The sequence below is a fragment of the Eulemur rufifrons genome, chromosome 1 (assembly GCF_041146395.1).
Source record: "Eulemur rufifrons isolate Redbay chromosome 1, OSU_ERuf_1, whole genome shotgun sequence".
Lineage (NCBI taxonomy): Eukaryota > Metazoa > Chordata > Mammalia > Primates > Lemuridae > Eulemur > Eulemur rufifrons.
Window position 1 is genome coordinate 38,662,301 of NC_090983.1, and position 27,504 is coordinate 38,689,804.

Sequence of the window (27,504 nt, forward strand, 5' to 3'; positions counted from 1 at the left end):
ACTGCAGGCATAAGAGATTTGTGACTGTCGGGAAGTATATCTGAGAGCTGGTCCTGCGTTTATCCCAAAGCTGTCCCCTCTGCAGTGTTCTTTCACAGAATTTCAGAAGAAACACTCCATTTGGTGTTAATCTTTCTTTAACTTGCCTTTTAATCACTTTGGAACTTGTGATTATCTTTAATCAATGGGAGTTGCTAAACCCTTTCCAATGAGTGTAGTGTCCCAAATTCAGGTAATCTAAGGATAATGGAATATCACTACCAAGGGGATTGCAGAGGTGGTGAGAGGAAAGATCTTCCTGTTTCATATTGTGTCTGGTTAGCAGACCTAATGAAATTTCCCAGCTAATACAAAGCCAATAAAAATGGATTTAAAAATTCATTCAACGCCCTCCAATTCTTTGTTGTCTGTAGAAACAAAAACTGCCCACCTCTACCTCCACACTATTTTGGAAAACATAAGGACAAAACAATCAAGAAACCGTGTAGCCTTTCCTCTATAGATCAATGCTGCTTTTGGAGAAAACCAGAATGCTGCTGTCCCCTTCTCTTTCCTGTGAGTTGTCACCTCCTTCAAAGCACAGGCAGAAACTATAGTTCCTAGAGTATACTTAGGCACTAAGTGGAAAGTACCTGGTGCTGACATAGTTCCCACAAGAAAAAAAATGCTGCAGACAGAAGAGGAGTGTGTGTGGAGCCGTGGATGTTGAGCATATCCCTGATTGTAGATTTCTGTGTACTGCAGCTATTCAATGGGTCTTGAATAAGGGGAGGGCCAGCCATTTTAGATAAAAGCCTAGGTAGTGGACACTGAACTATTTAATAACGGTGTCCATCAACCTACCACCCAGCTGTAGACAAATGAGTGTGTGTGTGTATATACATAAAATCAGTTTGCAGGTAAACAGGAAATAGAATAAATCACAATCCACACAACTTGCATATTGGCAAACTAGGTTTAGGTGAATCAGGACTTACTCAAAGGTGAATAAGCAAGTCAACAAACCAACCAAAAAATCCCCAACATCTTTTCTATTTTTGTACTTCATAACATAAGAAAATCCAGCATACTACTTAACATGACTCACTGGGAGATGCCTACTTTATAGGGTTATTGTAATGAGATAAAGAATGTAATTGTATCTAAAGCATTTAGCATAGCTCCTGGCAAGTAGTAAACATCCAATAAAGAGTAAGTATTATTACTGATAAACATTCAGAACTAAAGAGATCATTCAAAAACTACTTTCTTGAGTGTAAGTAAATAATCAATCCAAAAAACAAAAACTCAGTGCAGATTAAAAGAAAAAAATCCCAGGCAAAATCAGTGAATGGGTGAATAGATGCTCACTCCAAGACATACCTTGAAAAATGCTTTTAATTATAAAGATAGAGAAAAAATGGACAAAAATCCAGGTACAAAGAAGCACATTACTTACTCTCTCAGAAGGGCTTAATCAAGGAAACAGAGCCACTATAAATGTTACAGAATTAGGGATTTTTCATGGAGATAAGACCTTACACATTTGTGGGAACCACTGAAGAAGTATATGGAAGGCTGTTGCCTCTGCCTCTTGTGGTCTCAAAGTCACCATAGGCCAGCAGGGTCATTAATTAGCTGAATGTGAGGCAAAAAGACAGCAAGGACAAACTGGAACTCTCAAGGACAAACTAGAACACACGGGGACAAACTGGAGCACATCTGTCTATCCTAACCTTCAACTTCAATGATGAGAGTAACCTGCAGAAAGTGACACCTTTTGCTATGGAGCTGCACACTCACCTGGCTCCAGACGCAGAGAAGCTGCTGGAGGAGATGCAGTGAGAGCTTGAGCTGTGGCAGGCTGCTCTGCTGCCTCTTAATGACCAAGGGAGGCAGCAGCAAATCAGCAGCAATGTGACCTGGAGCTGCACCTGGCGCACTGCATGGATGTGCAGAGTGTAATGGCTGTGGCTTCACCTGCAGCCAGTTCCCTTGTGGCCATCCCTAGCCTAGAACCATGCAGGAAGGGATTTCTAAGCAATGTAGCTGCAATTTATATACCTACAAAGGAACAAAAACGAGAGTTACTTCAGGCTTCTCTTCTACAAATCTTAATTCCAAAAGACAATGGAACAGTGGAGTCTGAGTCATGAGAGAACTAAGTTATAAGCTAAGGACTTAGCTGCTGGATTAGCTGTTTTTGCATATTTGAAGACTTCTGTCCTCTTTACTTCAGCTCACTCAGATTTTCAAAATTCCTTTGATTTCCCACACCCCCATCTGCCGCCACTGCTCTTTCTCTGTTAGAAATCTTTCTCCACGGCTCCATGTTACCATGTGTTATGATGCTCTTGAGGCAGTTCTCCAAATTCACAGTTTTGCTTGCATCTTGTCACTCTTAGTTATGGCACATGGAGTCCTGAATCTCATTCTAACAAATTGTGTCTTTCTATCTGTTTTCTCCATTTCAGGTCTAGCCATAGTTATCCTTTCATTGGTCTCTGGCTTACTATGGTTCTTTCAATCATGGACCCAGGTGTACCACAAAATGAGTACCTAAAAAGATAGTCTTAAGGTCATCCAAGCCTTGTTCCTCAACGATTACCAGGTTCTCTGGAGTTACATACGGCTCTGTGTTCTTGATTCCTTGCCATGCTTTTCTGTCATCTGATTCCTAAATTGTTTCCCACTTTCAATCAACATATTCACCCCACAAGGTAGAGATACTCTGGAGTATATAGTTTGTTTTGCTTTTATTTTTATCTTCCTTAAATTTATTAATGTATGTTAATACCAAATTTTAAGAAAGAAAAACTGGCCATTTAATTGCCTATTAATTAAAATACATGTCGTATATAGGCAAGATACAGCTACCACAAATTAATGTTCCCTTTCTAAAAGACAGCAAAACAAAGGAAAACAGAGTCTAAATCAATTTCATGTGATCCTTTTTCTAATATAAGCCTTTATTTCTGTTATACAAGGACTTGCCTCTTTCTTTAGGTGTCACTTGGGAGCCATGTAGAAGCTCTTCTCACTAAAATCCAAAGAGTTAAGACTATTTACTGGTAATACATAAGCTATAAATTTGGTTTCATTTTCTACATAATAAGTTAAATTAACAATCATATTCCTAAAATATTTATAGCTCTCCAGGCAAACTCCCCTAGCTAATCAGCCTGTGGTACACACACCCCACACTCTTGCTCCCTCTGAGCTAGCCCTGTCCCCGGGGTGGGGACTGTCTCTTCATAACTCTGCCCATCTGGGGCCCCAGGGGCCCTTAGTTAATCCTCTTTGCAGGCCAGACTTTGAACTGTTGTGAAAAGAGGATTTATGGCTTATTTGCTGACTGATCAACTGAAGAATCACGGATAGTAAGAAAAATCTAGGAACCATGGAGTCTGCTTTGAAAGATGATAGTTCACTCTTTTGTCTGTTTCATCCTTTGGCTTTTTCTGTATCTACTCATTTTCCTTTCACTTTCAAATTTTATTCTGTTCCCTTTCTTAGCTTCTTCTACCCTTTTTTAAAGGAGTGAAGAACTCTGGAACCTTCAATAATCAAAATTCCTTTTTCTTCCTTTGATATCCTGCTTTAGCCTATTTCTTGTAAGAGCAGTGTTATCAGTTCTCTTAAGAAAGCAATGGCAAAATGAAAGGAAGTAGAGTAAGCAAGTGTCCCCAATGCCAGAGTAGTATTGATGTGATAATTGAAAAAGAAAAACAACATCTGTATTTGGAAAAGTACAGTCTCTCTTTAAGATGTAAGGGAGGACTAGGTATTATTAACTTTTTTAAAATGCATTTTCAACTATTCTAAATGATCAATGCTTAAGAAGAACTATTTAATAGATAAAATGTACTTGAGTATTATGCATTTGAGAGGTCACTTTAAAATGGAACAAAAGTTCAAAAGTAAAACAAGACATTTATTTTGCCCTTAAATATTTTACTGTTGAGAGTGCAGAGATGGTTGCAAGTCAAATGAAGGTTACATTATAATTGATACTTTGAATTGTTAAGAAGAAGCAAAGGTGAAATGGGATGCTTTTTATTATTATTTTTGATGAAATCTTATTAAAAACTTTTAATGGAATGTAAACTAGAGACCATCTTCAAGGTCTCAAGTTAAATTAGGTATGCAGCCATTAATGGTATCACTTACCACAACTCTTTTTGAAAATAACTTTCCCACACAGACATAGGATAATGCATTTTCTAACTTCTCTTTGCTATCTTAGAGAAATTCATAAGCCCAAACAATATAAAGTATAATCAGCATATTTAGTCCTCATTCTGGACTATAGTTCAACTGAAATATAGTTGAAAATATCTGGATTGCAATTACTTTAAAAGATATAAACTAATAAATAAATTTAGCATTTTAATTCAGTGGTTTTTCAATTATGTTTAAATGCTTGAGCACTTGAAAATCTTGGTATTTATTGAAAGTTTCCATGAAGTAATAACATTTGAATTGAATTGAATTGAATTAGGAGGAAATTCACCTGTGGAAATATGACTTTTATATGTATGAAAGTGTCCACAAATAAAAAGCAATGATTCATAACATATATTTGAGAATTAACATGTATAATGTTTGTCTCTTTTCTTGTGTGCTCTTGGTTTATTCATTTTGTCATCTTTAGCAACACATGCAGTAGGCAAATTGAAGAACCAACGATCCTAGAAAAAAAGAAGGCAGGGAAGAAAAACTTACAATTCAGAAAAAAATTTCTTCTTAACTTGTTTTTCTCAGAGATTGGAAAAAGCTGTTATTATTTTATTTTAGTGGCAGAACATCTTGGTTGAGTTCCCAACAGAATGGTTTCCTAGAAGCATACTATGAAACCTACTATTTTAGTGTGTATCTGCTCAGACACATTTCCAAAAGAGAACACTTTCTCTATGTGAGCAAAGAAAAATAGTATAATTGCACATTTTTATACTATAAAACCTGAAACCTTTAAAATAATTCTCATCATGCAAAACCAATTCTTCGTGTAGTGTGCTGATCATTTTAAGCATAGTTTATGTAGTATTCTAATTATTTTATTAACCTTGTCTGTCCTATTGAATTATCATCCAGCAACATTTCAATGTCTTCTGGTAAAGAAAAATGTGCAAACTTTAAAATAGATATACCATCAAGAAAAGCCAGTACAAAATACAAGGACCCTGAAAAGGGGGAAAAAAGACAACATTTAAAAATGCAATATCTTGTGCATGTTATAATCATCATTTCGGAGGAAGGAAGCAATTCTAAAAACAAATTTTCAAAGCTATTTTTACACTAACATTATTTTTTCTAAATGTGCACCCATTATGGTAGAATTATCTTTTCCTTCCTTAAGCTCAGAATTAAGTCAACGTTAATTTCCTGGTATGCAATGTGCCTTTTTTGTTGTTGTTATTTAAATTGTTTAGCCAAAGTCTGATCAGAGTGCCCATTTATCTAGACATTTGAGAGCACTGTGAGCTGAAAGGACAAATGCTGTGTAATTTATCTAAATAAAGATATTCCTCATACGTCTCAACAATGATTCTAACGAAGATTTGTGGAGTAATTTATTAACATCTTTTATGCTTTAAGAGTTCTGTTAATTAAAATCAAAAAATGGTATCACCTATTTTCACTGAAATCAAATCGCTAGCATGTGATTATTAATGTATAAAAGAACTCATTCAACATAATATATTGGGATAGTACAACTAACCGTCTGTATAATGACAAGTAGTAAAGTATCAACTAGATGTTTTATTTAAAATAGAAATTTAAGAAATGTAAAGTTATTTCCAAGAATGTTTGGCTTTCAAGTAAATACCAAATAGTACAGTAGATGTGTGAAAGTGTCTAATAGAGAGTAATAATATTATTTAATAATACTGATATTGTTGTAGTTAGAAGGAATTAGTTTGATCACAAAAGTACAGTAAATTAAGAATAAGATCTTTGCATATTCTGGCTACTTCATAAATGTAGCAAAGTCAATTTTGCTACCTTAAAAAATACCACAAATGGAATAAAATAATTTTCTCTAAATTCATGGAAAAACTGTAATTTTGCCTGTTAATGCATGAGTTTTTCAAATTTATGATTTTAAAATGTTTAAATAATTATACTTTTGCTGAAAACATATTGGGTCAAAGTTTCATACAGATATTATTGGGAGATTTGGCTGGGGAAGGCAAGAGGGGAAAAAGGAGAGAGAAGATTAAGTCTCGCACTCTTCCCAGCGGATCACCATCTGGCAGTGCCAAGCTACAGGATGCCAATTCAATAGGACGAAGTCATTCAAATTCCCTTTGAAATAATGATTGAATAAAGTAAAATGAGGGGGGAAAAGACAGTACATTGGACTAAATGATTAAAGACGAGTGTGAATAAATGAAAAATGTTTGCAAAACTGAAAAGGAAAGAGAATCAAGTAGCGGTTTTTTATGGTGTCAATGTGCAGGGTAAAAAGAAACTCAGTATAAGGGTAAGCTAAAAGCAAAAGGAAAATGTTGTACCACTTCAACGTTTTCCCGAGTAAAATTTCTACCACAGCTATATAGGAAATTTGTCCTGGCTATCTCAAATGATTTTACAAATTAGAAAGGATATTTGCTTATTGACAGGGAATAGAAATCTGAGACTCAGAGAAACTAAAACTGCCTCTAACAAGGCTTGTATTTTAACAGACTCCAGTAGAACTTATCATCCTTATAGAATCAAATGGTACAAATTCTTCCCCTACCCGCTCCCAACAATCTCCTGCTCTCTCTACACCATCAAACCAGAGGCCTGTTGTCTTTAATAAGCTTGTCATTTTAGGTAGCAGTGAAGAAAGTGAAGGTAAACAGGTGAGAGATTGGGGTGAGAGGTGAAGGAGTATCAACCCTGACTCGTAAGCTCCTGGGTTACTTACCTGGTTGACATAGGTGCCGATGACTGAGGTGGGAAAACAAGTAAAAGCAAATTTCTGGGAAAAGAACAAGGTTTTAATTTTTAATGTTAGTTTATCTTGCCCATGAGATACTCAAGTGGATACATCAAGTAGGCAGCGGGATTCCAATGGTTGGGTCTAGTGGATTCCGGGCTGGAAAAATCAATTTGAACTTGTCAGACTGTGAATGGAAGAGATTTCCTAGAGAAAGACTGCAAAGAGAGAAAAGGGGGAAATTAGGACTGAGCTTTGAAGAACACCAACCGATGCAGCATGAAAGGGAACGGGAGATTTTAAGCAGGCTGGAAAGGGGGGCACAGAGGTACAGGGAAAACCAGCAAAGAGTGGTAGGTAACACAGAAGGTGAAAAATGAGAAGAAGAATCATCTGTCATGAATGCTGCTAATAGGTGTGATCAGGTGCAGGGTTCAGGCCTCCTCATTTCTCCTCTATGTTGACATGTGGCTTTTAAACTGGACTCCCTGCCTCCGGTCTCAGTATCTCCAATCCACTCCCATTATTCTTGATAGAGGGCATTTCTAAAATCGACATCTATCTCTTCCAACTATTCTTCTGCTTCCATTCTTCAAAGCTCTGGTGCCTTCATGGTTAATTTCAAAGTCTTCAGCAAGTTGCATATCTGCCTCAGGCTCTGGCTCCACCTGCCTCCCCAGCCTCACTCTACTCCTCTCCTGGGTGTATGGGAACCTGCAGCCCTTCCAAGGCACCTGTAGCTCCTTGAATAAAGGCTTCATGCATCTGTGCTCGGGCATACACTCCTCCCTCCAAGTTGAAGATTTTTCTACCACTTCTGTACCCAACCAGGTCCCTAGCAACTTACATTCTTCCTTGAGGAGTCCCTGATACTCCACCCCACTCCTCAGTTAATTTCCCAGCCTTGCAATTGCCTCTAAAACAGCATTCTGTAATTATATTTTTTCCAAATCTCCTCTCCACATATTTATATATATAAACATATTTTCAAGAATTTACATAATAGTTTATTATGGAGAAATGCTCTACAGGGATTTTTGTCATCAATCCTTGTGAGAGCACTTTGACTTTGGCCAAATTTATGAATTTTGTTTTATAATAGGTATAGTAAAAAGGAAATGGGATGATGGTGATTTCCTGAAAGTGACAAATGAAGATGCTGAAAGGTTGAGTGGGAAAAATTCTCGATTTCCACTTGAAAATAGGAGATTTGAATATCAGCATTATTCAATAGTAGTATTGAGTATTCAGTAGTATTATCAATGACAAGTGTGTGGAGCAGGGAGTTGATACGGTCCATGGGGCCTGGGATAATGCACAGTAGTGAGTAGAGTTTAATGAAAGAGTGGCCTGGTTGGTTTTACTCTCTTGGCTCCATGGAACAGATATTTATTTGCTAACTTTTTTTCAGCATATTACGGGCTACAAATATTTAGGTTACATATATTGCCTTTGCCCCACCCAAGTCAGAGCTTCAAGGCTGTCCATCCCCCAAACAGTGCACACCACACCCGTTAGGTGTGAATATACCCTCCTTCCCCATTCCCACGTGCCCAACAACCGATGAACATTATTATTATACGTGCGCATGAGTGTTGATCAGTTTGTACCAATTTCATGGTGAGTACATGTGGTGCTTGTTCTTCCATTCTTATGATACTACACTTAGTAGAATGGGCTTCAGCTCTATCCAGGGTAATACAAGAGGTGCTAGATCACCATGACTTTTTGTGGCTAAGTAGTACTCCATGGTATACATATACCACATTTTATTAATCCACTCATGTATTGATGGACACTCGGGTTATTTCCACGTCTTTGCAATTGTGAATTGTGCTGCTATAAACATTCTAGTGCAGATGTCTTTTTTATAGAATGTCTTTTGTTCCTTTGGGTAGATGCCCAGTAATGGGATTGCTGGATCTAATGATAATTCTACTTGTAGCTCTTTGAAGTATCTCCATATTGCTTTCCACAGAGGTGGTACTAGTTTGCAGTCCCACCAGCAGTATATGAATGTTCCTGTCTCTTCCCATCCACACCAACATTTATTGTTTTCGGACTTTTTGATAAAGACCATTCTCACTGGAGTTAAGTGATATCTCACTGTGGTTTTGATTTGCATTTCCCTGATGATTAGAGATGTTGAGCATTTCTTCGTATGTTTTTTGGCCATTTTTAGTCTATCTTCTTTTGAAGAGTTTCTGTTCATGTCCTTTGCCCACTTTTTAATGGGGTTGTTTGATTTTTTTCTTGCTGATTTTCCTGAGTTCTATGTAGATTCTAGTTATCAGCCCTTTATCAGATATTTAGCACATGAACATGTTCTCCCATTCTGTAGCTTGTCTGTTTGCTGTCGTGATAGTTTCCTATTTGCCAACTTCTCATTTTTAATTAGTTGTTAATTATTTAAGTGTATGTTTTTGTTATAAAATGTAAGTGTGCAATTTTGGATTCATTTTATTTCTTTTTTTCTTGTCTATCCAAAAAACAGTGCAGCCACATTTTAGATATTCAGCACAGATCTGTTAAGTGAATGAATGAATGAATGAAAACACCAAAATTCCACTTTGTAATTTTTCTTCTACAGCTATCTGCCATGCTTTTTCATTACTCAGATGGAAGATCTAATATTTGGTAATGTTCAAGAAAATACAACTTAGCTGCTTTTACTCTTATTCTTATTCATTGAGCTGCTTTTACTCTTATTCTTATTCATTGGCTAAAAAAGAGAAATGTCCAATTTCACTGGACTTCTAATAAGTAGGTACTAACAGAACATGAGTGAAAATGTGAAAGGCTGTAAGATGGACTCACAGGGTCCTTGGTGTATTTCACCCATTGAGAACAGGGATTCCTTGAGCCAGGAGTGAGTATTAGTGCTCCACAGTTCATGTTTTAGTTGATGAGACGTGAGATTAAGACAATATGCGTCAACTGACTGAGCGCCTTATGCAGATAGTTATGAAGAGTTTTGAGTTGCCACGGTCAGACTGTAGTGTCCAAAAAGATTCTCAGGTAAATGACCCTTGACCAATCTAATCTAATTATGAATTGTTAATAAACAAAGGTAGACATGTATTCACCAGTTAATTAGATTATGCTGAATAGAAATTAGAATCATCCTATTCACCTCCCTGTAGTCTGGTAGCTCTTTGTGTATTTTTAATGATTTTTTTAACAGAGTTAAATTATTCATACATCACAATTTGTGGGATTCTGTCATCTTTGGTCCATGTGAAAGTTCTTTCTTTTGATATGGCCCCCACCCCCAAAATTGGTACCATCATCATTGTCTATAAACCAATAAACCTCTAGAATTAGAGGTTAAAAAGTGAGTACCTTCCTGTGTGACTCAGAGCATTGAATGGATATTTTGGTTCATCTCTGTACAGACCTTGTATTTAGTCAACATTCATTTTAAGTGAAACTTCTTTCCTTATCTATAACCGGAAACCTATACTTCAGTTGGCTTAGGCTGACACAGTGATTGCTTAAACTACGACACAGTGTTATGATACAGTGTGACAACACCAACATTATATGACACTGGCATTGTGAATCAAAGAAAAGAAAATGAACCCTAGTCTCTCAAGCAAACTGACAACTCTGGTTCTACTTTCTTGGTTATGATACCAAGTAAAATGGTATCTACTTCTTCATACAAAGGAGCCTTCTTCTAAATGTCATGCTTATTCTTCCAATGTTTTCAGCTATTTATTAAGTGATCACCATTGTTTCCTTCATATACAATATCTTTTAAAAATATAGCTGGCTTTTTACTTAGTGTAGATTGTTTAAATACAGCTCCCTCAAAGTGTATTATATTTAACAGGCTTGTGCTTTCTGCTATTTAAAAACATTATCAAAAGAATGACCGTCCTTTAGTGTTTAGGAAAACAGACTATAATTTGTGCAATTTAGACACAGTTTCAGACTTTAATCATAAATTCTTTTTTTTTTTTTTTTTTTTTTTTTTTTTTTGAGACAGAGTCTCACTCTGTTGCCCGGGCCAGAGTGAGTGCCGTGGCGTCAGTCTAGCTCACAGCAACCTCAAACTCCTGGGCTTAAGCGATCCTACTGCCTCAGCCTCCCGAGTAGCTGGGACTACAGGCATGCGCCACTATGCCCGGCTAATTTTTTCTATATATATATTTTAGTTGTCCATATAATTTCTGTCTATTTTTAGTAGAGACGGGGTCTCACTCTTGCTCAGGCTGGTCTCGAACTCCTGACCTCGAGCGATCCACCCGCCTCGGCCTCCCAGAGTGCTAGGATTACAGGCGTGAGCCACCGCGCCCGGCCATAAATTCTTTTAAAGGGGCACACATACTGCAGAATATACAGCCAAATGGACAAAGTTCAAAATGAGAATCTAAAACTCTGTATGCATTTTAGTCATTGCCAGCCTGGCAAAAAAAGCTTTAGTGACAGCCTCTAGAATCCCATTGAAGCATTTTAATGTCCCTCTGTCAACAAAAATATTCCAATTAGTCACAGCTAGCACTTTTAGTTTCAATTTTTATAAACAATTTTTGTATACAAAATTTTATATAGCAATATATAGTCCAATCCCTAATTTCAACTAGCCACAACCCTAACATCATGCTGTCTGCCCACCAACAACACATTATCAGGGAGGCAAAAGAGCATTGTTGCCTTAGAACTCTTACTAAGTAAGCAAGCAGAGATATTGTCTACTTTGCATTTGCTTGCCTTTTGAAATACATTTACTGCAGAGCAGACTAGTAGGTACCAGACTAGTAGGTACCAGAAACCACAGTCAAAATAAAAACATTGCCTGTGAAAGGCAAAATCTTTCACTTCAAAGTATTTATGCAATATATAACATGCCTTCTGTTCTCATTCATGAGATAATAATAGTTGCATATAATATAAGCAATAAATTGATACACATTTTTCTTGCTCTACCTAGAAATTTTGAACCTAAAGAAAGTACTCTCAGCCAGAACAGGCACAAGTTTATTCAGTTTCAGTAGCTATTCCTGAATCTTCAAAATGAAATAGATCTCTTGATACAAGTATAATCAGAATTCAGATCAAAATAATAAAATGATCAAATTACTTAAATTAGACACATACTGAATTGCCTAAAGATGAAGAAACTACTCAATTAGAAAGGCTTACAGCAGACAGTAACCTTTAATCATTCTCCTCCTCTGCAGTAAACATTGACTCATACTTTGAAGGATAGGTGATCTTATGGATACTAATAACAAAGGTTGGTACAGATTAAATAATCATTGAAAGAAACAAAGCTGATTCAATCTTTGTTCCAAATAAGGAGATTCAGACAGATAGGGAGTCTAAGCCATTTTAAGCATCACACTGAAAAAAATATTAAAATTATATAATATGGATTTTAATGCCAAGAATGTATAGAGATAATGAAAAGGATAATTGTATGCATTGCATGTAGCCCAGGGCTACATGTCTAATAACTTGTACATGGCAAGCACTCCATTTATTTAACAAATATTTATTGCACATACACTATAAGCAAAAATCTGAATATTTATAATATGTATGAATGAAGAAATGCTTTTCTTGATAATCAAAGCAAAACATCATCCATTGATCTAATTAACCACATAATTTGAATCAACATTTTATGTCTAGATCATTAAAATATAGGCATATTTTTTTCTAACTCATCATCTTTACAAAGCATATTTTAAAGTCAGAAATGTATTTATTTATTTACTCATTTATTTGACAAATATTTATTGAGTGCCTATTGTGTGCCAGACATTGTTCTAGGCATGAAGAATACAACAGTGAGCAAAGCAGATGAGGTCACTTTGTACATGTAGGATACATTCTGGTGGAGAAAACAGACAATAAAAGAAATCAAGTATGTAATATATCAGGATTCAGAGAAGAACTTGGTGTTGACTTAGGGTAGTCAGTGAAGATTTGTCTGAAAAGGTAGTATTTGAGCCATGCAAGTATCTTAGGTAAGAACATTCCAGGCAGAGGCATCAGCAAGTGCAAAGGCCTGGTGGCAGAAGCACATATGGCATGTTGGAGGAGCAGTAAGACGTCCAGTGTGGTTGGAGCATGGAAAGGGTGCATAAGATTGAAAAGAAATAACATGGGATAGGTAGCCAAGAGCCGGATCACACAGGGCCTCATAAACCATGGTAAGAACTACAGGTTGCAAAGTCGATGGGAAGTCTTTGCTGGGTTTTGAGAGAAGGAATGATTTGATCTTGTTTACATTTTAAAAATATCACCCTGGCTATAGTGTGAACTGACTCCAGGGAAAGCAGAATAGAAACAGGGAGAGCAATTCAGAGGCTCTTTTATTTCCCTGCTAATTTGCATATACAGACGCTTCTTTAGATGGTTTTAGATCCTGAGCATTTTATTATCCTAATTCTGGTTTAGCCTTTAAGTTTTTCTCTGATCAGAGAAGAGAATTTTTAATTTGCATATGCTTTTAAAAATTTTTCTATACCTTTGTATTCCTATTTATATACTGATAACTTTTCTTAGTTTAATATTTTGAATTTCTTATGATGAAAGTTGCTCCATGAGCTATATAAGTATGAATACAAAGCTAAAGGCATCTAGCTAACACAACATTTTGATGGGTAATGAAATTAGCCTGTAAGGTTTGTTGCCATATTGGTGCCTTGATATGTATCTAACGATAATCTAAGCATGCCCCAAGTCTGTCTGCGGACAACTGTCGAATCTCAGTAGACCTTCTATCAGTGAGAAAGTTACAGCAAACATACTGCACAAAAACACAAACGAAAGTTACCACCAGATGATTTTACATTGTAATCAACTGTAGGTTAACTTATTTAAATAGAATTTATTTATGTTTTATGCTATCCCCATATATAGCATGGCACTTAAAGATACTTATTTTGAAAAAGATAAAAGATAGTATGTAAAAATAAAAAATACCATTTGAATTCAAAGAGATTATAATTTAGCTTGCTTAAGATAGAGACTGACAATTTACGAAATGGACAACTAGCATGGGTAAGGATGAATCGATCTCTCTTACAAATGATATAGAATATATATTATCACCAAAAACAGTTAAAATAATAAAATATTGCCAAATTTCAAGTAATAACTGATGATAGCGCTAGTGTTTATTAGAGTCAATAGCTTTTAGTTTCATCAAAATGATTTTTCCTCTTAGAAGTAATTCAAAACACCCTTTTAAAAAACATATTGTGTTCCTATAGTGTCCACTTATTATTACTAAAAGAAAAGCCTACATTTGATTATGCAGCTTAAAAAGTCTTCTGAGATAAAGCCACGAGCAGGAGGACCATTTTGCACAGCCATGTTTAAGAATAGAAATGCAGACATTTTAATTAGAATAAAAAGAATAGCACCATTAGCAAATAACTCTAGCATGAAAAAATAAATGAGAGCAAAAGAATTCACTGTTACTTTATGCGTTGCCATGTATATTTATCTAAAATCTATAAATTGAGTTAATTTCTGCTGTATATTTGGAAGTATAAGTAGATTTTTCTAATTCATTTCATTTATACTGTCTCTATGTATACATAATATATTTATATTGGTTTTATAGATGATACATCAAAAGCATTTTTCTGCATTACTATCAGGAATTTTGAAACTTTCCATGTTCTAAATAGTAAACTTCTCTGCTAAATGGTAAGATTCATGAATGACAGGAACTATGTCCACTAAATACTTAAGCTATATATACGTGAGTATTTGGAGAGAGAGAAAGCAGTAAAGAAAGAAAGAAAGGTAAGGAGGAAGAAGACAGAGATAACAAAAGCTAGAAAAAAGGAAGTAACACAAACTTATTTTTAGCATTACTCAGTACATTAATATTTTAGAATTTTATTAGAATTTGTAATGTTTCTGGAAAATCAGGTAAATAAGCTAATGATTTATTTTGAAAGTTACATAGAAAAAAAGTATTAAAATCTAGAAGACAATGCCAAATATCTCATCTTTAAAACAGAATACACTGGAGATGCTACCTAGTAACAGTTTCTATTTTAACCAAGGAAAAAAAAAAAAAAAAGAAAGAGACATTAGTCTACTTGTACTTCCAAATATAGCAAAAAAAACAAAAAAAAAAAATTCAATTTATAGATTTAGATAGATATGCATGGCAAATGGTTCCTTCATCCAAATTGGGTCAAAGCTTATTTTCAGTTGATCAATTAGGTGTAGGTGGAAAGGTAATGTAGTTTGATGGCCAGCCCAGAATGACCTAGACCAAATTAATACAAGATGAAGAATGAACTCTCCATGATCCAAGGAAGCAACAGAACTCACTATGCACCAAATAGTGCATGAAGTTGTTTTCACTTTTTCTCGCTTTGTACCCTCATGAGCTAGGGGTTGTTTTCTATATTTTACAGATGAATCCCAGTAACTTGCAGAATTATGATTTTTAACTCAGGTCTGTCATCCATTCAATAAGCATTTTTTAGGTCCAGATAATGGACTGAATCCCTGCTTTCCCACCAAACTATGGAGGTGCGTGAACAGAACAGGCTGGAGATCAGGTGACTAAGGCTGCTGAGGATGAAGGAGCAAGTAGCCTAGTAGAGAAACAGCAGCCCCAGGAAAGAAACATTCCCAGATGCCAAAGAGCAGGGTTGGAGCCCTGGACAGCTAAGAATCACTGAATAATTCACTGATTGAAATGACATTAAGGAAGTGTTGAAAGATCAAAATCAAACAGGAATCCTCATTCATCCATTTATTCACTCAGCCATCTTATGTGGAATGTCTGCTATGTACAAAACACTGTGCTAGAGAAAGGGAGGGCAGAGGAAAATGCTAAATTCATTTAACAGAGGCTCCAGCAGAGAGGAACCAACAAAGACTGTGAGGATGGTTGGAAGACAAGAATGTGCTGGATAAACATAAATAATTGGTATCATGAGTATAAGGACACAAAGTGTAGCATTTTGGAGCTGACCATGCTAATCATCATCTTGTTCCACCAGCTGGTCCCTTAGTATCCTGCTGCCAGAGAACCAGCAGCTAGAAAGCAAGAGTGCCCAAACCAGACCCCCAAACCCACAGGGTTACTTAATGGCCTGGCCTGACTTTCAGAAGCCTCTGTGGCTCTGAGCTTCAAACAGGACACATAATACTGTCATTTCTAAGATGAAACATGAAGCAAGAGTTTTAGGGAAGGAGAAAAGCATTTTGATTTTTCAGGTACTGTATCAGTGAACAGACAGGAAAGAGAGCAACAGAGGGGTGGGAATGACAAATGGCATTGTTAAGGGGGAAATCTTCCATGGAGAGAAGGATTTAGGTATCCTCTTGTTACAAGTCACCAGGGAAACCACCTGTTGAAATTCTGCTCCTCCTTGAAGCTCTAGCTCAAGGTTTCCATACCTTCTAGGTGGAAGTAATTAGTACTCCTCAGTGACCGTAAAACACACTTTTTTTTTTACCACCAAAGCCCAACTCTGTTGACCATTTTATGGATATTTGTTTTCCTCATTCTGTTGTGATCTCTGTTGCCAGCCATGATCACAAGGATCACCTTTGTGTCTCTGATGTTTAACCCAGTACCTGGTACCTGGCAGGTGCTCAGCTACACTTATGGGATTGCACTGAATTAAATGAGACCTGCAATAAATGAAAACCATATGGCCAGGAATAAAAAGAAAAGGAAAGAAAAAGGGATGGCGGTAATAGTTGCAGACCTCCAAACACCTTCAACGAGAGGACCTTACCTGGGGTTCACACCAGGGAGGAACTCGCAAATCCTTTTCCCTCTTACCTTTTAAAGTTTAATATTTTTGAGATACTCAGAAGCATTTTTATTTCAAGGTAAAATGTTCAAACATTTCTGCTTAAAGTCCTTCATTCCAAGAGTTTCAGAATAGCTCACGACTATTTCTGGCCATACAGCCCTGTTTCAGAGCAAACAAAACTCACCAGCAATACTGCAGGAAGTCACTGAGGAATGGCCGACTTCAGCTTATAAACTAAAATGCCAGCGTGTTTTCCAGTTTAACATGTCGGTGGGCGAACACATAAGATGAGGAGAGAGAGAGTGAGAGAGAGATGATTCCTTTCATATAATAAACTCTTCTTGAAAGTCATTTTTATGCAGACATAAACTCAATCTTAAATATTATATACAAAGAAACATTATCTTATTACCCTGGAATTTCTCCGCACACATATTTCTTTTTCAAATTTTGTTTACTCATGTACTAAATAATGCTAAAAATAAGTTAGCTTCACTCTTACTTTTAGGAGTACAATTTAGAAATGAACTTTCCAGATCAAAATCAATATAAAAAATATTTACCAAGACTGGTAATTTAATCATTTTTAAGCAAAATGTCAGATCTTATATTTTTATTTTTAATTATGAAGTACAGCATTTTGAAACTATCAAAAGTAATATAGCACTCATGTATTCACCACCTAGTTTTAACAGGTACAAACATTTAGCGTATTTGATTTTGCTCTTTTCTCAAGAAACATAACAATACAAATAAAATTAAGGTACCCTCTTACATTAATCCTATTTCCCATCTTCTCTTTTCAGGTTTGGTGTCTAGCACCCTATGACTATTTTTATTATATTTTTATTATTCAAGTAATGAAATTTATGATATGTATTAATATTATTTTAAAGGCAAATTTAAATTAAATTGACCCAAAAATTAATAAGTAAAATATGGATGTAATCATAAAGGGAGATCACTTGAGATAAGGTCTAATTATGAATAGAATTAGTTAATGCCAGTATAATTTAATCAATACTTTATTTTTATACTCAATTATAACAATATAAACTTCTGCAAACATCAACTGGGAAATAACACTTTACAAAAACACTGACAATTCCATGAGGATTTGTTACAGGTACATAAATATCACCTTATTATCCTACATTTATATCACAAGATAAAAAAAAGCTATTGAAATTTGTTGGATAGATGTTTAGTTGTTTTCATGTAGCACCCATCTTTCATTTTATACTTGTGCATGCACACACACACACACACACACACACTCACCCGCTACTTATCTCTGAGCTCCCTGAGAGCCAAGAAATAAAGGAAAAATACAATATGTCTTATAGCTGACATTATCTAATAAAAGATCTACCACATCATTAGGTAAGACTACCTTTTTTGTCTCTGAAAACCATTATCATGAGTGTTCTTATAGGGAAATAAAAAAATTAGCCAAACAAATGAAAACCACCTGAACAATGTAATGGACAATATTTTCAAACTAGCAATTTTACCAAAATGCAGAGCTATAATTCATCTATTGTTTCTTATCTCTCATGGATAAAATCCAAGGGCATGATGTAAAATTGCAGTTTTGTGGGAAATCTAGACTGTAATGATGTTCATGCACATATATTCCTGAAAGCCTTTCGTCAAGTGAAAGCAGACCAGAGGGCCAGTTTGTTTTAAAATACAAACATGAAGCCACCCCACTCGCCAAAGTGTGTGTGGGACTCCTGGCACTCAGGAATGTGACTAAGCACTCACCATGTACATGACAGGATGGAGCAAGTGGGAATTTAGTTTATCACATTATTCAAATGTGATTTTTTGGTAATTTTATTGTATCCTTTTTTTCCTGCCGACTTTCTATTCTGAGATTTTCATGCTTTCTGACTCGGGTGTGTATTAAGACCCATCCAGTCAGAGCGACCACGCTTCTCAGTAATTACAAAGTTACCCTTGGTTATTGAATATGTTTTCCAGCTTAATGAGCAAGAGCATACACATGACGCTAATGAGAGATTTTGCTTCAAGATACTTTTAAAAATGTACATGAGAAAGAAGAATTCTTTACTTTGATTTTTTTAAGATGTAAATGCAGCTGCTCCAAAAAATAAAAAAAAAAATATTAATCCTGAGAAAAAAACAACTGTGATCCATGACAATGGATCAAGAGTTAAATCCTGCTCCAGTTGTATGATATATACTGGAGTCACAGCCTCGTGAAGTGCCTTGTTTGCTCACTAAAGCAGTGGGCATTCATAAGTATCTGCTGCCACTGTGGTTTTGTTTCAGTATTCTTATGTCAATCCTGGAACCAGGCAGGGTATACATTAATACAAGGAATTATTCTCCTGCAACTGTTAAGGAGCTTGCATGCTATCACTATTACGAAGAACCCTGTTTGCCCTGTCCCAGTGGTGAGGATGGAAAACTCTCCCTATGAGGAAAGAAAGCTTTCCTGAGTTGCACACAGCTGCCTCCCTGAGCTTGGCTGCTCCTCTAATACATTTCCAATTTGGAACACAACACAAGCCAGGAAGAAAAGCAGGAAATGGTAGAGCCGGAAGAGCATGGTAGTGACATTTTTGCCTTAGTACTTAAGTAGAGAGCCACCAAGCCCTGTTGATTCTTTCTTTGCTTCTGTATAGTTGATACTTCGCTCTTGGGCTTTCCTTCCTTGTCCCTACACCTTACAGCAGTAGCCTGGTAACTAGTCACTCTGCCTGCTCTCTACTGCTAGCATTGGCCTTTCTAAAGCACTGCTTTTATCATGTTGACCTTCTCATCGCCCTGTGCTCGAAAAGCTTTCGGGACTCCCCATTGCATAGAAGATAAAAGCCACTCCTTGGATTGGAATTGAGGCTCTTTGCAATCTGTCTAGGGTGTTGTGTTCAGCCACTTTAGATGAGAAGAGTTCATTCCAATCAGCACACAGCGTGCCGTCTGCCTCCATACATTTCCCCAGGTCATTCCCTTCACCACTCTTCTCCATCTAAATCCGACCCACCTTTCCAGACTGTTCACTTCCTTCTTTCCAATCTTGTGAGCATTAAAAGAAAAAATCATGGAGGAAGTTGTAGGGAGGTGCCAGGCACAGAGAAGTGCCTCCTCCCTTCAATAGTTCCATCTCCTTTCTCACCACTCACTCTTGGTTTTACCTGGTGAATCACCTCTGCTGACAGCTCTGCCACTGATGTTTTGGGATCAGTGCACTGAATCACCTGCCCCTGTCACCTGATACCACATACATATTACCTGGAGTTTGTGCCCTATGAAGAAAAGCCTTTTAATGCATGTCACTGAAGAGAATAGTAACAAGAATATTAAATTCCTTATAATGGGATGAATGGGAAACAGAAAAGAGATGTGGCTGGAGCCAGAGTACCTGGGATTTCTCAAGAGGTGATGCCAGGCATCTGCCACAGAAAGAGCTAACGAACTTACTTTAAGATGCTCATTTCTGAGTCCCACCCTAGACCTGTTGAGAAATCAGAATTTCTGATGGTGAATCTCACACATGCTAAATTTGGAAGCTCTTTTCGACAGTCCTAGAGTGTATGTAATATTAATCGCAACTCACTGTGGTTGCACATCAAAATCACCTGTAGCATTTTTGACAACTGCACTTACCTAGGCCTCACACTAGACATCCTAAATGAGAATCTCTTGGTTGGGACGCCAAGTATCTGGGTTTTTGAAATATTTCACAGAAGATTTTGATCTGCATCCAGAATTAGAAATCTAGGGTTCAAAAGCTGAAAGTTAATGATGACCAACATTTATTGGGTATTTACAATTTCTCAGAAACTTTGTTAAGCAGTTTATGTGCATTATTCCATTTAGTCCCTGCAATCCTGAGTTATCTTCTCCATTTTCACGGGTGAGGATTCTATGGCTTGGGAAAGTGAAGTAACCAGTCCAGCGCCGTACTCCTAGTAAATAAGCCTAGGTGAAACACAGATGTATCCCATCCCACAGTCCAAGCTCTAGTCATTTTCTCCATCTACCTTTCTTACATTAGACATTTCAGTCTGTGGCCATCAGTTTCTTTCCCAGCAATAATTCCTTCTGTGAAATATGTGATTCTGTTTTTGAAAGTTTTGGCACTGCTCAGGGGAAGGATTTCTCAGTTCAGTTTTCCTTTGAGTGGGGGTTTGTTGTCCTAGGCTTTTTCTAATCGATGAGGCCTAGTATTCCCAGTACCTTCGCCATCTAATAGGCCAACTTCTGGGCTTTGCCTCCTTATAAAGAGGTCAATATTAGCGGCAACTAAGCTTTTTCCACGTGCACAATAAGCCTAGACATCCCTGGAAAATTTCATTGCCGTCCTGGGTAATATTTCCGGCGGTCATCATTCCTTCCCCCTAGGTTTCAAAACTCAAAGGATTGCCCACTCTAATTTTTTATAAAAAAATGTAATTTGAATAATGACGTGGAAGACTTATTAGCCTTACCACTCAATGCTTCCCCACCCTTTGTATAGAGTATTTACTTTTTCAATGCATTTTCACATCTCTTACCTCTTTTTCCCCCTTACAACTCACAGTCATTCCTGCACTGTAGTTTCTTTGCAGATAAAATACTTACAATCAAGTTCCATCAAAAGGAGTGACGTGAGAGGTAATAAGTAAATGTGCTCAAAATATCACAAGAGTCTTGAATGAAAGGTACACACTGTTTTTACTGTGATTAATATAATGCAGTTCATCCAGTACAGATCTGACAGAGAGCACAGACAGCGGCTCTGACCTCATTTACTGACCAGGCCAGGGAGGGTCTGCATAATAGCCCCAGAGATGGACAGGCTCAGGGGAAACAAGCCACCATTAAGGTCCAAAACAACCCGGAAAGCCAGGCTTGCTGCAGTGCAATTGGGTGCTTGGAAACTTACTAGGAATATTGTATGGTCAAAATATGGAATGGAAACCGAGTCAAGGACCTCGGGAGAGGAGTAAGTGACAGCCATGTTTAATAGATGAAACAAAATCTGTGAAATTAGAGGGCAGCCACAAACCAGACACATGAATAAGTAATTTGCTAGCTGGGAGGTTTCGCATCCTCACACTCTGTCAGATGACAAGGCATTCCTACATACACGGAGAGGCTTATTGAACTCATTGCAAATCATCCTAGGATGAGCCATTTCAAGTGAGGCAGGGAACTAAATTAATGTCAAGCCCCCCAAAATATTCATGAGATAATTATAGTATGTGAGTTGTCTTAGAGGCTACCTTTTACTTCTTATAATTTAAGTTCTTTACCCCATCAGGTGGTCTTTTAAAATTATTTCATGTTTCTCTTCTTATAATTCAGAAAGCTAAGGTTTTCAATCAATGTTAATTTTCTTGGAAGGATTTTCAGAGGGTAGTATTTCCACATAGAGACCCCTGAAATTATTATTTTCAAGTAAGGCTGATTCTTTTCCTTTGTAGACTAGAAGAAAAGAGATCTATGTAATCGCAGTGTCAAAATGTCAAAAGACTGAGATAGGTTGAAAAAAAAAGAAGAAAAGAAAACGCAAAAATCCTTAAAGGCATTAGTGCAGTCCTCAGCCTTACAAATCCTTGGCTCACTTAAAATACTTGTGGCATGCTGTAATTAACTAGTTACTCCTCTAAGAATGAATAATAGTGCAATTATTTGCCAAAAGCAGTGAAGGAGCGATAGTTTCTGTTTTTAAAAATGCATGCTTTTCATTTTTGTAGAGAGAACACGAAGATTAATTTACATAAGCTGCTAAAGCACGGTGACCTGTAATTTCACAATTACACTATATGATAATTCTGTCACCTTTTTATCAGAGCCTTATGTTTTGCAGTGGTTTGAAGTAGCAATAAGCTGACAAGTTGCTACCATGCTCAGATTATATTGGTGCCTAAAACTGTACCCAAATACCACAAAATGTTAGTAGCCCCGCTGCTGAAAACATCTCTTTGTACCAATTAGACTTCGATGTCATTGGAATACTAAGAAATAGTACTCTGTTTTCTTTGTGGAGGCACAAATAAATGGAGGATGGTGAGCCTTAGTTTTTCAAGAGCCTCATTCTCTTTTGGAGTACCTACATGTACCAAGTAGCACAAAGTTATCTCTCACAGGTGTTAAGGTCTAGCACAGTGACCATTTTGTTTAACTCACTCCGACTCCATCTGCCATTCTCTCAGTAATTCATTCAACAAGCATTTACTGAAGACGTATTATGATGCACTGTACTAAGTACTAGGAATTCTTTGCAGGAAAGTAAAGATATAAGCAAGTAAATAGGCACATTAACAATGCAGCAAATGCCACCATGGAGGTAGGTATGAGCCCACCCCCCGCACACATGCACAAATTCATTCACTCATATAAACACACAAAACCCTCTCTACCCTCTGAATGTGAACTTCCAAGAATTCCTCTTTGAAAGTTTTAAAGCAGAGACTCAGAAAAAATTTTATTATTAAAATCCTCCAATTTTTTAATTTCAGTAGAGTCCATGGGGATGTATGTTTGTGTGTATGTGCATGTGTGTCTGTGTATGTGTGTAAATATGTGTTTTTATATGCAGCCACCTTTATATAGCATTTTATTTAAGGATAAAATATTCTGAACAACTGATGCTTTGTCATATTAATTTAATACCCATTAAATTAGCTACACATTCTATTAATGACACCACATATTAGTTCACAGTGTCTTAAAACTAACATTCACTGATATATCCCAATGATACAAAAAAGCCTGATCACGTGCTTGGGAAGACAGAGACTAAGAGTCAATGCGATCTAAATTCATAAAGCCATGATAAATACTCCGAGAGTAGACTAACCTTGTTTTTCAAATCCTGTTCATTTAAAGTATTCCTTTAATCAGTTAATGGTAGGAGTTTGGGTCTGTCTTTCCCTGTACTTTCAGTATGTAGAACAGCGCAGGCTCTGGCGTCAGACTGCCTAGATTTGAAATTAGGTTCTTCCCTTTATAAGCTGTGTGACTTCTCCAAGCCTTAATTTTCTTATCTATAAGATGGAGATAGTAATTGTAGCTACCTTCCCTTAAGAATATAAAATTGTTACTGTATCCATTTATTTTGTTTAGGTATCTGTTCAACACTAGTCATTGAAAGTTTCCTGTGTGCAAGGTATTGAGCAGGGTGGGGAACGCAAAGGTAATTCAGCCACTGTTAGTAGAAGTCAAGATGGACTTAGAATTTCGGATTATTGTCCTGGAATTCTGCATGTTTTTCTAATTAATTAAGCTTAACAGATTTAGATACAAAAAATATATAGTAAGTAATGATTATATAATCAGGGCTCATTGGTCTTACGGAAACATAGAAATAGTTGGTCCTTGGTAATTCAGTCACAGTATTTCCCTTTCCCCAGACTTCATAGTTTTCTAACCATTTTAGCAAATCTTTGATGATACCTCTATTTAGTCAGAAAAAGAAAAATATTCTCCATAGATTTCCACTTTCCAATGATTCTGAGATGCACAAGTTGTCTTTAAACTTTACTCTTGCATTTATTTAATATATGCAAGTACATAGAATAGGGAGGAAGGAGGGAGATATACAATAGAGAGAAAGACCAATATAATCCATGCATTTATGAAGCTTTTATCCCAGAGGTACAACATCTTACCTTCACATCAAGGAATCTATGTCCTCCTTTGGGGCTGAGAATAAAAATGCCAAATGTCTATAATTTTTTTCTCAGCCATTCCCTGAAAGACTTTATCTGAGGCAGCAAGAGCCAGGAATTTCCAAAGGGGAAACAAATCTTGAAAGGAGGCCCTGGGCATGCAATGCTAGGAAAAGAAAGGGAAGAAGATGTCCATAGCAGAAACTCTGTGGGACTAAAATCAGATCAGTCGAACTGAAAAAAAGAAAAGAAATTAGCCAATTGGAAAAGGAGAACTTGTAAGAATATCTTGAACAATTATTCAATTGGGTGTTACAGTTTAAGTGAATTTTTCACTGAAACATGGATTCTAGCTAATTCAATTCAATCAAATTTTCTCTTTCCATCTCTATTCTCATTGCACCATTTTGTTATGATATCAGCTGAATTTCTGAACTGACAGTGATTTAATAATTCTGTCCACACATATATGGTGTGCATTTCTGAATATCTTTGGATTTAATTTGGAGATATCTTCAAAGCCCTTGGTATCTTACCTAATTTACTATTTAGATAGACAGATGGGAGAACATACCTTTCTTTGTGTTCTTCTACTGCTCACAAATAACCTTCAAGGAGATAGTCCCTAGAGTCTAACACAATAACAAACAGTAAAACTTAAACCTGTTTGAAGGCAAAAGAGACCACCTTTTTAAAAATGCAAATGTCAGCCTCCCCATGCCTTCTTTATTCAGTACAGGTGGTTAAGGCAAGCGTGACCTACAAAGTCACTTCCCCAAGTCTACTCTGTAAAGCACCAAAGTTCTTTGAACATATAGGCAGCTCCCGACCTCAGATTTTCAGATGCCAAGAATCAGCGGAGGTATCAATGTCACGTTACAGTAGCTGTCATCGCATGGCAGCATCATGGCTAAGGTAGGAATGCTGCACCTCAATGAGTTAGGCATTTAGAGATGGTTACCATCTGTCCTAGCTATTTGTTCCTAAACAGGTACATGTAAAAATAACCAAGTGTTCGTAAAGCAATTCTCTTACAAAAAAAAATTAAGTTCATTAGCACGTTCTGCCAGCGTTTTTAACAGCCATCTAGGTAATTCTGATACAGATGGTCTGAGGACTACACTCTGAGATGCACTGGTGTGTAGACAAACCCTCTCTCAGTCAACAAACTGATCAAGCAGTGATTCCCAAGAAGTGAGTCTGGTGCCAGGATGACTACTTAAGAATACAGAATCCTGGGCTCTATCCCAGATTTACTGGGGCCCAGGAATCTGCTTATGAATCTGTATATTTAAAAGTTCTCCAGGAGATTCTAATAACATAGCCTGTGGCATTAGAGAAAAAGGGTTAGGTTTTAGCTTAACACATCTGTGAGTCCTTATTCCACAATTTACTAGTGCTCTGACCTTATGTAATATCTTTGGTCTATAAAATGGTGTTTGTGAGCATTAAATAAAGCAATGCATGTTAAGAGTCGAGCGTAGGTAAGCTAGTTGCTCTTGTTATTTTATTATATGTCCAGCTCTAAGTAAGTTATATAGAAGTAAAATGTGTGGTTCATGACTTTGAGAAGCATACAATCTACTTAGAAAAATAATATTACAACAATTTAAAATATGAGTTTATATTCTAAGTCAGTAATATGTTTGTACACACACGGCAAAAAATACATAGTATTCTGAATAACAAAGTAGATTGTATAATAAAATACAAAGTATTACAATATAAGAACATAGGAAAAATCACATAAAGTTTGCTTAGAAATGTTTAATTCTTCTACTTTAGGTGATGTAATTCTCATTAATTCACCAAATTTTTAATTAGATTACAGAAAAATACTACAATCATGAGTGACAGGTAACTTACATTTATTATTGTATTATTTAAAATGAGAAACAGAAAAAGAGCAGTGTATATCTGGGGAGGGGATCTGTGGATATGCTTAGAGAGCTCAAGAAACCCCTGAAATTTTATTCAGAAAGGTTGTTTATGAGTATTGGTATTTCTAGGGAGTTCTGTAGCTTTCATTTGATTGTTAAAGGGGTTTGTAGCACCCCTAAAAATGTTAAGGACCACTGAAGATTCCCATTCAGTACATTCTGCGTGCATCCTTATTTATGCTGAAAAAATTTGACTCTTGATTGCATTCCAACTAATTTACTTGTTTGCTTTCTCTTAACTGTCCTCTGAGTCATTTTCCTGAAGCTTTACTGAGAAAAGAAGTAAGATTTCATTTAATAAAACTCTGAAGCAGAGTTTCATGGCTGCCTCAGCTGATTCAAATTCTGCAGGCATCAGCGTGGAAGTTTATGTACATGTTTTAAAAGCTCCAGGGCAAAGATTAACTGATGGTCATTTTCTAAGTTTTCCCTTTTCATTTTCTATCCATTGCTCAGTCTTTTGAATTATTTTTGATTAGTTCTGTGTTTCTTTTCTTCTCAAGTAGAAAAGTTAAGGAACTTCTCTGGAAGGATAAAATTCAATTTTGCCAACTTGCATTTTGCCAACCTAACAATTTTTCCATTTGTGTTTTATTTATAATGTGGTAACGACACTATTGATGTTACATATTTTTATTTCTCTCTTCCTTTAGGTGTGTGTGCAATATTGACTGTTCTCAAACCAACTTCAATCCCCTCTGTGCTTCTGATGGGAAATCTTATGATAATGCATGTCAAATCAAAGAAGCATCATGTCAGAAACAAGAGAAAATTGAAGTCATGTCTTTGGGTCGATGTCAAGGTAATGTTCATACCAAAAATCATTTCAAAGAGTGTTCTTAGGCTTTGTGCAGAAATGAAAAGTGAAGATAACTCCTTATTAGGCAGCTATTTTTATCTCCAAAAGGCAGTTCTGATCTGCAATGGATAGTAGAGTCCACTGTCTTATTTGTGTTGATTATAGGAGTTTGAGGGCCTCCCAACAGCAATCCAAATCTTTTTCTATATAGCGGGACTGTATCATCACAATGCAGTAAATCCAGAAGGTAACATTCAGAAGACAATAGACATTCTTCTTGAAAAGGGAAAAAGGAAAGTCAAAACCAGCTTTAACAAAGAATCCAAGAATTTATTAGAGGACCCTGAAATTTCAAGCACATTACTTCTTTTTATGATTGGTTTGGTAGAAATATTTCAAGTGCATTTTTAAAAGCAGGAAGTATTAGAATGTTCTATTTTGAGTTTTGTTCAGAAACATTTTTTTGGTTTTTTAC

At 36.4% G+C, this 27,504-nt stretch overlaps 1 protein-coding gene across 2 annotated transcripts in view; it reads left to right on the top strand.

Moving 5' to 3' along the window:
* The window catches only part of TMEFF2 (transmembrane protein with EGF like and two follistatin like domains 2), a 250,454-nt gene that overhangs the window by 174,372 nt on the left and 48,578 nt on the right, over positions 1–27,504 (top strand). For both annotated transcript variants that reach the window (XM_069469134.1, XM_069469126.1), the window contains exon 6: positions 26,884–27,032. In XM_069469134.1, the coding sequence (XP_069325235.1) occupies positions 26,884–27,032 (149 nt within the window). The remainder of the gene's footprint in view (positions 1–26,883; positions 27,033–27,504) is intronic.